The 15895-nt window shown below is 42.7% G+C and overlaps 1 protein-coding gene across 1 annotated transcript in view; it reads right to left on the bottom strand.

The window, feature by feature from the left end:
* RNF217 (ring finger protein 217) overlaps positions 1-15169 on the bottom strand; it is a 109737-nt gene extending 94568 nt beyond the window's left edge. The window contains exon 1 of the mRNA XM_003781642.3: positions 14250-15169. Coding sequence (XP_003781690.2) covers positions 14250-15131 — 882 coding nt within the window. The 5' untranslated portion in view covers positions 15132-15169. The remainder of the gene's footprint in view (positions 1-14249) is intronic.
* Positions 15170-15895: the final 726 nt, after the last annotated feature.

Raw genomic sequence — 15895 nt, 5'->3', positions numbered from 1 at the left:
GTTGATTCTTGACTTAAGATTAATGTAGGACAAAATATATTTAAACTACCTACAAGTGATTTAAATGAACTATTACAAATTTAATGAATGTTTTAAACATAAAACATAAAATCAAATTTTTTAATATTTCTCAAATTGTTTTACAATCGCTTGAAACACTAACGTACTCGTAGGTATGATCCAGTGTTCATAATCACTCATACTATCTAACTAGAAAACATTTTAAATCTAGTAAATACTACTACTCCTTAAATTACATTTGTCCAGTGCTAGAAAACTGAGAAACTGGTCACAAAATACATTTACAGAGTTTTAATTCTTCTAAAATGTAGGCAACATGTATATGGGGTAGATATATTTTAAAGATAAATACTTGAGGTTTTCTCCTAAATTAAACAAAAAAAATCACATTGACTTTTTATTATCTGCCATAAAGTTTTATTCCTATAAAAGTTTTATGATCAATAAGTAGCATAATAAGAGCAAACACTTCAGGACTCTATGAAATAAACAAATCAACTCAGTTACTCGGCATAAACTCTACAAAGCAAATCTTTAAGTTATCACTTACCACCATACTCTCACTAAAAACAAAAGGACAGCCACAATCAAAATAAAAATAAAACAGCCAGTGTGTGGTTAAGCCATGACCTCAGAGCCTTTGCCCTTAAAGATAGAGAAAGGGAAATTTACAGCAGAAGAGAACACTGCTACAAGAGAATTAGATGGAAGAGAGAAATACATGTAACTAGTAGGAATTAGCTGAGAAAACAAATGACAGTTATCTAAGACAATTCAACAAAGTAAGGACAAGAACTGAATGAAATTACTAAAAAATTCTAATAACATCTTCTCAGATCTGAAAGTTGGCCAGTAAAGTCTTTGTTATCTTTAGGAAGGGAAGGGCAGGAGTTCCTATTTGTCTTAAGTAATAAAACAATTACTTAATGAGGGAAAACTATTAAACATCAAATTGAAGGAAGACTAGAAAAAGGAAACTGCAAAAAAATAAGCAGCAGAGGATGGCTCAACGTCTTTGATGAATTGATTCTGACAATCCAGAAAATGACAACTATGTACGTCTTTTCAAAAGATGTTTCCCTATTTTTTTGGTGACTTTTTACATTATGTCTCTAAAACCAAACAATTAAAGACCAACAAACAAAAAAGCTATCCCCAGCGGGTAAAATATGAGAGAGAATCAAGCTGAACAGAGGTTAATCCTATGATGCTTAAAAGATAGACCACAGCTTGGTACATAGGCCTATACAACCTGGGGCTTCTTAACAGAAAAGGCAGCAAGGGTTGGCATGAAGCTCTGCTGTACCAAAGGCAGTGAATTCCCACTGTCTTTTAAAGGCAAAGACCCAGTAAGTGCTGGGACATGAGATAGAACTATCTTCACTGCTTGCACGCTAACGCAAACCACTGTTACCTCCTATTCTGCAATCACCTCCTAACCCATTTCCCTGCTTCTTTTCTCATTACTCCACCCTGAAAACACAATTTCTCACCCACACAGAATCCAGAATCTTATTAAAGCATTATCATTGTACAGTGTTGCCCAACTGACCAATGATTTACCATCATAGGTGAGCTAAGTATCACTGGTCTAGAGGATTCAACCCCTCTGCACTCTCACTGGGTTCCCCCTGCCTGTGGTGCTCTGTTCTGTTCTGAGATCTTTGCTCTGCTGACTCTTGCACTCACCTCTCTACCTGTGCCTGGCCTCTCCGTCCAGTCACTTGCACGCCCTCTCTCTTTATTCCCATGAGTGTGTAGAGTGCCTGCTCAAGCTGCCCTACCCTTAAGCTCCCTTCTTCTACCCTCCCTTTAGAGACAACAGCCAAGTTCCAACTTTCTCTTCACCCGTAGACACAGTTTTCTCTTCATAGAACCACTTAGTCGACAATCAGCATCACATAATTTAAGCATATACGTTGCCTAGTCCTTTCCAGGAGAGCTGGTTTTTACTCACCCACTGAATTTCTGAATTTCCTAAGGATTGTGGACTACTCTGTAAGGATACATTATCTCTTTTTCTGATAGTGATTACTATGGTTCTAAGCAAGTATTTTGTACTCAGTACATATTTTTAATATAGTGGAATTATACTCCAGATCTCCCTCCTTCTGGGTTCCCTTAAACCCACTGCATACTAGAGAATGGATCTGCTACGGCTTAACAATCGTGGAAAAAAATAAAGTCTTAGTCTGTGGAAGAGAAAACATGTCTCTCCAGAGAAGCTCTACAACTCACACATTACCTACTGAACATGTACTTCAATTTCATTCTTTGAAGAGGTGACGAGAATAATTGTAATTCCTCTATCCTGTCTGAGCTGTAGTCTACCACCAGAGGCAGACAATTTCGGCTAGGACTGTACAGGGTTAGCACCAGGTTATGACCACAGACCCAGCATGTGAAGAGACCGCCTGCTTGACCCTGCTGGCCTCACAGCAACCTCAGCAATCCAGCAAGGCTCTGTGCAATCCACTGAGATTGTAATAAGCCAAAAGAAGATTAGAATCTTTTAACCTTAATTTAATGTAGTGATTAATGATATAACATATCTTGCTATCACTAATAATTGTGAAAGTAAGGTATTAGAACTGGCTTCATTATTCCTGAAAATCTTTGTTCAGTACTCAGTGATCCTGGGCTTCTAGGTCTATATTCAATTTATTTCAGTAATTTGGTTTAATAACTGTCATAATGAAAAGTCAGCCACCTCACACGGACACAAAGATAGAGAAGTGTGCACTGCCACCTCTGCTTATTAAATCGCTATACTTACTTTGGTTTCGCATCTATTAATTATGTGAAGATTGTGGCTGGAGTCCAGCTAGTAGATTTATGTCTTTCTTGATATCAGTCTGCTATTCCTGCAACTTGTAAGAAACTGCTCATTTCTTATATTTTTAAACAAATGGATTAAAAACTCTCTGAAGCTCTGAAGCTGGATGATCTCTAACTAGGAGAGAAAATTCTGTTTCCAAGCTTTAAACTTTAAAGATATGCCAGTGATTTTTAAAGAGAAAAGTATGACTGAACAGTTTTTTTTTTCAAAACTCCTAAAAACAAAATGACCAAAAAAAAAAAAAAAAAAAAAAAAAAACCCAAGTACAGTATTAGTGAAAATATTACAATCTTTCCTTCCAATGTTTTCTTTCCAAGCATTCCTTCTAAGTTTCTACTTTCTAACTAAAACATAAACTAAACTAAAACATTAAGAGTGAAGCATCAAAGACTAAAAACTGACTTACTAAAAACTAAGACCTGGCTTGGCACCCACAGCTCAGTGGTTACAGTGCCGCCCACAGGCACCGGGGCTGGTGGGTTCAAACCCGGCCCAGGCCTGCTAAACAACAATGATAACAACAACAAAAAAATAGCTGGGTGTTGTGGTGGGCGCCTATAGTGCCAGGTACTTGGGAGGCTGAGGCAAGAGAATTGCTTAAGCCCAAGACTTTGAGGTTGCTGTGAGCTGAGATGCCATAGCACTCTACCAAGGGTGACATAGTGAGACTCTGTCTCAAAAATAAACAAATAAATGAATAAACTAAGGCCAACAACAACTAAAGGTTAACTCCAAAGATATCTCTTTTGGTTCATTCAAATGATACCTGAAAGACATGAACTTAACTGGAAATGACTGTACTTAAATTTTTTTTTTTAAAACCATGATCGGCAAATATTCCTCTTGTGACACATACATAAATAACCTTGAGAAGCTGACAGTGTGTAGTATATGTGTATGAATGAGTATATATACGTATATGCACATACATGTACACACTAACATTTACATACATATACACTATACAACTTTAACATAAGTACAACACACAGAGACATATGGAATATTCCTTTCTTTGATTTGAGGAACCCATTATTTTCGAAATATTTGTTTTACAAAGAATCTTGAGAAGGAAAATGGTAACCCTGGAGTTAAGGGTAAAACTAGTCAAAGGTAGAAACAAATGAGAACTCTTAAGATTATACCTATTGGGGGCGGTGCTGTGGCTCAAAGGAGTAGGGCATCAGACCCATATACGGGAGGTAGTGGGTTCAAACCCAGCCCCGGCCAAAAAAAAAAAAAGAAAAGATTATACCTATTACTTCCTACCAGAAGCATCTCTGGCCTGAGAATGAAAAGCCACTTTGCCCACTGAGGTTATATACTCAGATAAAAAAAAAGTGCATTACATCTGGCCATATCACAGTCATTTCTGATTTCACTCAGCAGCTCTACTTAGAAAGATATAAACTAAGAATAAACTAAACTAAAACATTAGGAAAAATAGCTTTTAAGTAACTGTTTCCTTTTTCCTGCTGTTTTACATGTTAAGCAACCAGAAGGAAAAGTGGTGGTGATTTACAGACACAACTCCAGGCGAAGGAGCTTCAGGAACGCTGAAGATGGGCAATAGTCATGTGAGGAAATAAGGCAAGAACCGACACCACAAAAAGGGAAGCAATTTGCTTGGGAGCCTGTAATTAGCCTCTGAATCTTACAGTAAAGAATAGTATTGAGGCAAATAGCTTAGAAAGATTTAAAAAGGGATTAGTCATTCACAGGAATGACTAAGCCCAGAATTTAGTTACCTGAGCCAGGGAACAAAAGGGGGGAGGAACATCCTAATAGCAATATATACCGCTTCATTTCAGACTACAGAGCCTCAGCCAAAAAGAAACTTTTGAGCACAGCATACATGCCTCTGGAAATTTAAACAGTTACCTGTTAAAGAAGACAATAATCAAATAATAAAATCACCCATAACATCTACTGTGTCAAAAACCGTTAAAAACCCAACAGTGCACCAATTTAACAAAGATTAACTAGGATGGTTAATTCGAAGGTGTCATTAGATACTACACTATTTCTGCACAGAATATGCCAGGACTACAAAAAAATATGCTCTATTGGCTCTGTTTATTCAGAAAGATATTCCTACATTTGTCCAAACATTTAAAATGCCACTCAGGCTCAGGATACAGTATATCCTTTTGACATACCATATCAAAAAGGAAATTATACTACACGGAATAATTCTTTTTATTCACAAAGTTGTTGGTATGCATATAGAGAATAATTTTAAGTGTTAATTAGGACAATTAGAAGCTGACCCTGACCTTGACATATTTTAATTACAATGGAATTCTAAAATATTTAATTTTAAAAGAGAACAGCTTTTATATGAAAAAAAAAAAAGTTTGCTGACAAAAGCCAGCATCAGCTGCCAGGAAAGTGAGTGAGATGGTATCTGACTCCAACCACATGAGAAACCCCAAATGTGAACTGACCAGCTGAGTCCTTCCCAAATTCCTGACACACAATGTCATTATTTAAATAAAATAGTTGTTTTCAGCCCCTTGGTTCTGGAGGAATTCGTTAAATAAGAGGTATAGTAATCAGTACAGGCATTATAATTAAAGAATAAATAAATTCCTCCAGGATAGGTGAAATGCTGGGATAAAGACTCAGGCCATAGGATGTCACTGTAGTCAAAATTTAAATATATCATGGAATAAAGTGCCATACATTCAGATTGAAATGCTTACCTTACTTTTTATGCCAATCTAAACATATTATAATGTATTTCCAATCATTCACTCAATCTTTTTTTTTTCTTTTTTCAGTTTTTTGGCCGGGGCTGGGTTAGAACCCGCCACCTCCAGCATATGGGGCCAGCACTCTAGTCCTTTGAGCCACAGGTGCCGCCCACATTCACTCAATCTTTTAACAAATATTTATAGAGCACCTTCTCTGTTCTGTGATCAATTTGGGGTTCTACTTAAGAAAGCAGCTCAAAGAACAGCATGGGACGGAGTGGAGGCCTAGTCACAGACAACTAATCAAACATCAATCAGCATATAACACACAATCACAAAAAAGAGACACATATAATGGCAGCAGAGTAAAAAGAGGTTGAGAAGACGGAATCTGAATCGGTACTGCTGTTAACAGCAGATGAGGAAAGGGGGAATTTAGTTTGAGAAGTTAAATTTAAGGTGGTTGCGGATGGGGCATCCAACTAGAATTGTCCAGGAAGGAGATAGCTACTTGGTACCAAAGATGAGGAGAGTGATCTGAGCTAGAAATAAAGATTTGACAAACAACAATACATAGGTATTACTTGAAATCAGGAGAGTGGGTAAGATGTCCCGATTAGCAGCATATAAAGTGAGAAGAGAGGGAACTTACCACGGTGCCACGCAGATACTAAGGGTGAGAGATGATAAAAGGAACCACCAATGGAAACAAAAGGAATGGCCAGAAAGTTAGAAGAAAACCACTAAAACTTAATAGTATGTCAAATCACAGATTTCCTAAGCCAAATTCTTGATGTTTTAACATGAAGATGAGGCTGTGTTTTGTAGACATCTTTTTCTGAATCTAAATTGGGCAGAAGCTGAGGCCAGGCATAGTGGCTCACCCTTGTAATTCCAGCACTCTGGGAGGCCAGGGTGGATGGATCCCTTGAACTCATGAGTTCCAGACCAGCTTGAGCAAGTGTGAGATCACGTCTCTACTAAAAATGAAAAACTGAGGCAAGAGGATGGTTTGAGTTCAAGAGTAGGAGGCTGTTGTGAACTATGATTCCCCAGCACTCTACCAAGGGCAACAAAGTGGGACTCTGTCTAAAAAAAACGAAAGAAGTTGGGCAGAAGCCTTTTATTACCTCTAAACATGTGATTTTCTATTCTGTGGATTAGAACACTTGTGTTTTACCAAAGTACAGATACTAAATTAAAAGAAAAATAAATAAGTATATTTAGCTTATGCATGAGATAATAAATTTAAAGACTGTGAAAAGGCCATGCATGGGTTTCAGAGCCAAATGTATCTGAATTTAAATCCCACCCTTGCCATTTGCTAGCTTTGTGACATTGAGCAAGCTATGTAATCTCTCTAACCTTGAGTTTCCTCATCTAACATTCTACTACCTAGAGTACAAAAATGAAGTTAGTTGTTGCTGTTCTTTTGAACCTGCTCTCACCAGAAGGCCCACCCAATGACTGCCAATGCAAACAGCACTGTTGCCAGTCACCAATAACTCCTTGTTGAGAAATCTGATGGTCTATTTCAATCTTGCTAGAACTATCACTAGACACAAGGATTAGTCCCTCCCTTTTAAAACACCGGCTTTGTTTGACTTCTGGGTAAGCAATCTCTCTCAATTTTCTTCTTGCTTAATTGGCCCACTCCCTTTCAGTCTCCTGGCTGTTCCTTTCTAATGTCCCACACTCTGTATTTCTAAACACTGGTATTCCCAGACTCAATCTTCCATCCTCCTTCTCTAGCTACTATCACCCCACAGGTGACCTCATCTAGTCTAATGGCTTTAAATACCATCTATGCCATTAACATTCAAATTTGAATCTTCAGTTCAGATTTCTCTTCTGAGTGCCAGACACCAACCACCTATGCAACATCCCTTTATGAATGTCTACTCAGCATTTCAAATACCTCATTCTTTGTACACCTAGTCCTCTGACAGTATTCTTATTAAATAGCAACTCCCTTTGCTTGGGCTCAAAAACTGAGTCATCCTTGACTCTTTTTCTCACATCCCACATGCAATCATCACCAAATTGTGTCAGTTCTATCTTCACAATATATTCAAAATTCAATCAGTTCAAACCACTTTCCCCTCTATCACGCTCGTCTGAACTGTATCGTCTCTCCGCTGGGTTACTGCCCTAATCTTGTAATTGATCTTTTTACTTCCACTCCTGATGCCTACTGTGTGTTCTCCATGATTAGATCATTTCTATAAAAGGGAAAAGAGGCTCAGCATCTTGTAGGAAGATGCTCAACAACTTCTAGCTTCTCAGGCCATCTTAGTCCAAAGCAATGAACGTTTTTAGCCTTAAGCCCCTACTCAACCAGCTCTCCCGCTCCTTCTGCTGTCTTCTAAAACTACCCACCCCATTCTCTAGGCTTCAGCCACACAGATCTCTGAACCATGCCTGGAACACACCTAAGCACGCCTCTGCCTTTGGAACTCCTTACTTTCCATTCTCTTAGACATCCTTGTATTGCCTCCTTACCATCATGAAGTCTCTTCTCAAAACTCAAACCTTCCCTGACAACTCCTCCCAAAACTATAAATAAATATATGTAGGTTCCCCCCACCCCCCGTATTTCTCAGCACTCTTCTCTTGTTTCTCCTTCCCCATAGCCCTTATTAACTCCTAATATACTAAGTAATTTACTCATTTTACTTTCTGTCTCCTTCACAGCCTAGCATATATATTTCCCAAATCCAAGGGTTTTATATGGTTTAAGTTCTTTGCATCCCCAGAACTTACAACAGTGCCTAGTATGTCATAAATATTCAATATAAATCTCAGCATATGAATGAAATAAAAATATGTATAAGAATGCTTAGAATGTAGATGTTCAATAAATGGTTATTATCATTATTATTGGAAACTTATAAATTCAAGTATAATCATTCCAAAATTGATGGGACAAATAATAGTGATAAAGTTGACAGAGAATGATATATACTAGGAGTTACTTCCTACAGACACTGAAATTTTATTTTAAGACAAAACTAACATAGAAAGATTCATTTAGTTAACCATATAAAACCCTTCTGACAGGGCAGCACCTGTGGGCTCAGTGAGTAGGGCACCGGCCCCATATACTGAGGCTGGTGGTTTTGAACGAGGCCCTGGCCAAACTACCCCCAAAAAATAGCCAGGTGTTGTGGCAGGCGCCTGTAGTCCCAGCTACTCGGGAGGCTGAGGCAAGAGAATTGCCTAAGCCCAAGAGCTGAAGGTTGCTGTGAGCTGTGATGCCCTGGCACTCTACCAAGGGCAACAAAGTGAGACTCTGTCTCTAAAAAGTAAAACAACATAAAAACCTCCTGACAAAGTGAATTTGAACAAATAATTTTTAAAAATATTATAACTTTAACTATTTGTCATATTGTCACAAATGATTCAAAACAAATTTAGCAAAATTACATTATTTTAAGTAAAGGCAGTCAATACTTTGAAAGGAACAAGATATTTACTAATATTCTATTTCCAACAGTTGAAAAGAGCTCTGAGAAATATGGATATTAAGGAATAAGAAATGGGCAGATTTAGTACTTTGGAGTTAATGTAACAGTAGGAATAATGACATGCTTAATAAAAGTTTAGCTGGTGTCCAAATATTGGTTTAATAAAAATCTCATAGAAATAAAGCAGAAGAGAGCAAAAGACCTATAGTTGTCTGGTAATTTAAGAAAGCTCCTTTATGCCACCAGATAAAGCTGGGAAAAATATTGCCAATAAGGTTGTACAATGGGTCCTTGAGGGCATTCAACATGCTCACAGAGTATCCCATGGTGCATACAGGTACCCAAATAAATTCCAGTTAAATGTACAAATGCTACACTAATAAATGAATCAAGTTAATTATAAGGACCACTCAAGCATTTGTTTACACTGCCCATCACAAACTTAAAAAAAGGTTTGACAGTTGAAGTTCTAATGATCTTATTCATGTCTTTGAGCGCAAAAGTAAGAAAAAGCCATCAAGTATAAAAGCAGAGCTCTACTCTAGGAGGAAAAAAAAAATCACACTTTACAGGTCTCATCTGATGCCTGGAGTCAGTTGTTTTGCTATTTGAGATGTTAGTGGATGTTAGTGGAGTAGAATGCAGAGTTCCTCTGTGAAGTCGCATCTCCAGACAGCTGGAAGGGAAAGGAAACACCCATGCAGCAAGCCTCAGAAAAGATCCTTCTGGCCCCAGGCCTCGGCACTCAGAGGATCTGTCTTCAGAAATCAAATTTAAACCAGTAAAAGGCAGATTTTTGGAAAGTTTTAAAAAAGGGAGGGGTGGAGAGAAAGAGATAAGGAGAAATGAAGGAGGGAGAGAGAGGGAAAACAAGAGCATCAAGCAGTAAGATGTGAGAGCAAACCATCCTGTAACCCTCCCCCAAATACACCCCCCACACACACACACCTTTTGTACACAAAAGAATATGCTTAAATACGCCTTAATTCTCGCTTTCCAAATTGGTCGAGTGACTCTGAAACAGATTTCAGTCTCATATTATTCTTCAGGACTACCAAAATCACACCTGGCAGATAGGATCTATAAATTCACTCGTGTGAAGACAACTGTGTTCAAACTCAATACCGAACACAGAGGTTTCTAAAAATATTCCAGGTGCTTTAAGGTATACAGGAAAAAAGTGTCCCCATGAAGATCTGGATGACTCAGAATTTAATTATAGGCTCCGTAAGTTTTCACCCCTAGGTCACTGATTCTAGGGTGACTACAGCAGACAGTCATTTTAGGACATCACCATCTAGCAGCTGTTTTGTTCATAATCGGTAGAAGAAATGTGCTGCTTGTCTCTATTAATACTCATCGGACAGGTGTGTACATTCCAGGCCATATGCATCTGCCAATCCCTAGAACTTTTCAGCAGAGTGGTGAAAGCTCCACCAGCTGTTACCTTTGGCCAGCCCGTTGGCATGCTTACGTCTCTCCTTTTTCTTCAAAGTTCTAAAACATTAATACTTCATTTTTATGACAGATTTTTCTGTCTAAACCAAAATCAGAAAGATACATGTGGAGCCTTTCTGAAATGAGTATATCATTCTATGTAACAAAGGCAAGAGGTAATTTTTCTCCCTACAAAAATGGGATAAAGGCCAAGCCAGATAAGGCCAATACTTAGAAAGGCTCAGGGGCCTGGAGAAGATTGCAGACATCCCTGAGATCGTGTGTTTTAGCCACAGTCATACATGCATACGTAGGTCACTGGGAAATGCACTTCTAAAATGTATGTGCCCACGATTTATGTACTCACAGGTTATATAAAACCGAACTATCTCTGCCCTCCTGCTTCATAGCCTCTAAACCAACATCTTCTGTAGTATCAAAGATTTTTAATCCATCAGTTTAACCCTTCACCATGGCAATCAGAAATTGGATGGTACCCACTACACTGTAGTATTTCACTGAGACTTCTCTCAGCTCCAGTCATGGCAGTAAGAGGAGAAACATTATGTTTTGAAAATAAAACTATCACAACTGCATTGAGATATGAGATATGTAAGTTCCCGCCTAATCTACTATGCCTGTACTGAAATACTAACGGCAGCTGGTCATCCGCCAGTGTCACATATTCAGTCCGTGGCACTAATGGAAACAGATTTATCATCTAAAAATTTGCATTCCTATCTTCCAAGTTCAGATCCTCTTTCAAAGAACTCTGCATCTCCTTTTGGAAGAATATTCATTTAACCAGGCAATATTCCAACTCACATTTAATATGCACTTTTAATGTTTGTACCAAATGTTTAATAGGGACTCCGCTTTATTTTCTTAAATGATGTTACAAACGCACTATGTGCCACAAACTAAAGGGGGAACAAAAAAGTCACCAATAGCTCTTTATTTCAAATACATCATGTTATTTCCAAAGGTTTTAAGAGCCCAGGAAGTTTGGTCCTGACACATTTCTTTCTCTTAAACCTAAGAAACCTTATAAAAGGAGAAAAAATATGCTTACTGTGCCCTTTTGATCTAGTTCAGTAAGGCAGCAAAACAACCATGCAGGCTGATTTTGTTTTGCTTTGGAACTGGTGCATTATTACAGATCATCCTCAGCAATTACATTTCATTGATGGGGAAATTAAGGCACAAAGAGGTTAAGTGACAGAAAAAAACAGACTCGCTGAGTAGAAGGGACTTTAGCATTAACACAGATCAAAAAGATTACAAACACAAATCTGCATTTTTTTATCTAGCTGAAAAGGGCTATTTTTAATAAGTTAAAAGTTTACCTAAATGGTTTAATTCTCAGCTTAATAACAAACTTAGCAAACCTGTTATCTTTGTCTGCTTTGAGCCTTTGTCTTTCGTCTGAAATATTGAAAGGCTCAGAGGAGAATTTAGTGCCCAAACAGAACACTACTTCCTAGGGTTGGTTTTTGGGGGAATCTCAGGCCTTTCATACATCCAGCAACTCTTGTTGCACATGTGTGATATACTACACAATGCTGAAGAGGCTGAAATGTAGAACGCATCATGTGAAAGCTTCTGTCTTTGTGGACTTACAAGTATAAGACTGAGTATGTTAGTGCTATGGAGAAAACAGGAGAAGAGATAGTGGGGGTTGAGGCTCAACTCTGAAGAGTGGTCAGCCAAGGTCACATTTGAATATGACCTAAAGGGGAGTAGAGTCAGCACACAGAAGGGACTTGGAGGGGGATGGTCCAGGCACGGGTAACAGCAAGTGCAAAAGCCCCTTGGGGAAAGCCCACCTGGCATACCCAACTCATCTTCTGATTGTTATTATTTTAAATGATGTATGTTTTTCTTTATTGGAAGCTCTGTCAAATGCCTTGCTTAGAAGAAGGTCAGCACCATACAAACAATCATAAACACTGCATATCGGCTTCAGAGACTTAGTCACTTCAGAGCCGTGTTCAGTGGTTACCCTGTACCTTGCAATGACCACCTGACTGACCGCATATCCCTCCCCCACCACCATGCCCTCTTTTTTTGTTAGAGTTAAAACATTGACTTCCTAAAACTAACTTATAGTAGTGAAAAAAAAAAAAAAGAAAAAGAAAACTGCTTTGGGGAAAAGGCCCCCTTTAAGGAACTCCTGGGCAGAATACCCCATCCCACGATGACTACTTCCCTTGAACTTCTCTCCACCCACTGCATTTCACAGGAAGTGCTCTCTGGCCTTGTTACTCTATTAACCTCTCATTCTATGCTACCTTGTACGGTTCTGTTATACACATCTGCTGGCACAGTCAATTCCTTAGAGCAGGGCCTCTATTTTAGGAATTCCTGAATCCCACCCCTGGGTTTTACACATGGATTGCAGCAATGTCTGTTTTGACGGTGATGTCATAGAAACGACCACAAGGAGCAGCAGACATTCCTCCCCTCTTTAAGTACCTGTTTGTGGATAAAGCATGAAGGAAGCATGGTAGCCTCTCCTAAGCGTTTGGATAATCTCAACTATTTTGGCCAATTTACTGTTTGTTAAACATTCCATTCTAAATTTCTCTTTGCATTTTCAGCTGGGCACTGTACAGACTTTCAGTCTAAACCCAAGCATGGATTAGCCACCAACAAAGAGGACCCGCACGGTGTGAGCCCTACTCAGTCCACTTTGGCCAATGTTATTAAACACCTTTGTGCCAGAGGGACTCAATGTGAAACTACCACATATGGGACCGTAAGACATTGTCCAGTCTAGCAATACAAACAGACACACAGGGAACAATTTCAGTGCCTATAAGATACGTAAGATATTTTGAAAGCATATAAGCAGTGGCCTGTAAGGCTTCACAGAAGAGTTGGCACCTGAACAGACAAGTGTTTTGAAAGATGAATAGGCCCAGGACAATTAGACACGGGATCAAAGGGCATTCTGGGTTGTGCAAAACGCTGGCAGAAAAATCACAGATTGAGAACGCATGCACCCTCAGTAAAGGAAAGCTGGTCTGCGGCACACTCTGGCTTTCCAAGAAAAAAACATTTCAAACAAGAGGCCCAGGAAAAAAGTTTCACCAGTGCTTGTTTTGTTAAACCTCTTAGCCTATCTTCGTTTTGCTTTACTCTGTGTTTTGTTTTCCTCTTAAAGAAATAAAGTACTGTGCTCGCTTAACACTCCAGCGAAAAAAAGTACTTCATCGTTACTGTGGAAAAAAAAAGAAACTGAAAAGTGGACAAGGGCCAAGGAATAAAATTTACACTGTTCTGGAATAAATAAACGGGGCAAAATGTAAAATTCTGGTATCCTGGATCTGGAATATTTATTCCAACCCTTCTCTCCACAAGCTCATAAATACTTATTTTATGCCCACTGCTTGTTAGTCTCTGGGATACCAGGCCGATGAGGCAGTCTCCTGCCTTCCTCCTTTCCAGCAAGCTCTTGCTTGCAATCCGGTAGGAAAAATAAGCAGAGGGCAACTGATTGTACCTTGTGCCTTCTGCAGTTGCCAACCAAAGCCCTGCTCGGACCAGAGTTAAATTCCAGTCAAGTAAATCAGTGAGGACAGTGAGGACAAAACACACCAAACGAGTAACAAAACACTGAGCTGTGAGAAACTGATAGAGGTGCTCGGTGTGTCTGGGTCTCTCTTCCAGTGAGCAGGGAGCTCAAGAGCAGCACCTCACCGAGAGCTGGACGCGCTCCTGGACAGTGATGTGGAATGATGAACCGGGAACCGAAGGGGGTACGGGGCAGGGGTAGGGGGGAGTTACCTGGGAGCTCAGGTAGACTTTGAGGCACTCGTCGCACACGGCCTTCTTGCAGCAGGGCAGGGGTTTGATGGGCTTGTCTTCCAGGCACACCCGGCACATCAGCACCATGAGGGGCGCATAGGGATCCCCCACCCCGCCCAGGCCAGAGTAGGGTGGAGCTCCCAACAGGCTGGGCATGGAGAATGGCTCGGGCGCCAGGTAGAACTCCAGCTCGATGCTGCCGCCGTCGGGGGAGAGGGGGTCCGCTGGAAGGGACAGCCGGGGGCTGGGGAAAGAAGAAGGGGTGCTGGGAGGGTTCGGCACCGATGAAGCCCGAGGTGGCGACCCGGGCGACTGGCGCTGCTCCGCGGGGGAAGCCTCAGGCAGGTCGCTCTCCACGCAGTACACGGAGCAGAAGACTTGTCTCCTGGCGGGGGGCGGGCGCCGCTGCCCCAGCAGGTCCAGGACCAGTCCATCGGGAGCCCCCGCGCGGGTCCCGGGCTCCGGCTGCTCGCAGGGGAGCGCCTCCTGCTGTTCATCCCCTCCCTCCTTTCGGTCCCCAGCTTCCTCCTCCTCCACCTCCTGCTCCAGCTGCAGTTGCAAAGTCTGGGGGTTGAGAGGCCCGTTGAGTGCCAGTCCCGCGGGCTGCCCCGGTGCTCGGCTCTTCCTCCAGCCCGGGCCCGCCCGGCTCCTTGCGGGCTCCGGGGCGCTCGCGTCTGCGCAGCCCGAGTCGCTTCCGCAGCCACCGTCGCTCGGCTCGGCAGGGGCGGCGCGCGGCCCGGGCGCGCCGGTGCTGTCCTCCCGCGGCCTCGGAGGCTCGGGGTGGCCCGCGGCGACACCGGCCGGGGCCCGCGACTCCGGGGGCCCGCCGCCGCCGCTCACCGTGCTCTGCTCCTCGCCCATCGCCGCCCGCGGCCCGCGCCGCCGCTGCCCATCCAGCCGCCGGGACCCCCACCCGGCGCCGGCGGGCAGCGGGGGCAGCGGCTCGGCTCGACTCGCGGCTCCGCTTCTGCTTCCGGGTCCCTCCTCCCGGACCGGGACGCCCCACGCTCCCTCCGGGGAGCCCGTGCTCCCGGGCCGCGGCGCGCGGGCAGCCCGGCCCGGCCCACCGCTCCTCCTCCTGGTTCTCCGGCGCGGCCGGCCACCGCCTCTGGGGCGCCGAGGGCCGCTGGCTCCGGACGCGGGTGCGCCCGCCCCACATGCAGGTCGGGGCGGTGCCGCGGCCCCTGGAGCCCCGGGCGGGGCGGAGGGGTTCGGGCGGGAGGCGGCCGTCAGTCCCGCGCCATCGCTGGTCCCGGGTGCGGGACGGGCGGCTGGAAGGCGGTGATCCGAGGGTCGGGGGTCTGGGGCGCCGCCTGTGCGGCGCGCACCCGGAGGTGCAGCCCGAGCGCCCGCGAGCCGCCTGGGCCCGGGGGGAGAAAGCGAGCGGGCGACCTCCCGGTCCTCGCGCTTCACCTAGCGCCCTCGCCGCTGCCCCGCACCCCACCCCTTTGGCGCACACCTCCCCACACGTACACGCGCAGGCACCGCGCACACACTCACACCCCGAGTGGGTGTGATCTAAGAGCCGAGATGCGCTCCCCGGCCCAAGTTCACGCTTGGCCCCAACAAAACCCCACAGAGCAGGCAGGCTCCTCTTCGGGCTACGCAGTAAAACTTCCTGCAGA

Source organism: Otolemur garnettii, unplaced genomic scaffold (genome assembly GCF_000181295.1).
Source record: "Otolemur garnettii isolate 467f Iridium unplaced genomic scaffold, OtoGar3 scaffold00002, whole genome shotgun sequence".
Taxonomy (NCBI): domain Eukaryota; kingdom Metazoa; phylum Chordata; class Mammalia; order Primates; family Galagidae; genus Otolemur; species Otolemur garnettii.
Note: the sequence above shows the minus strand (reverse complement) of the source record. Positions and strands in the feature narration are given on the sequence as shown.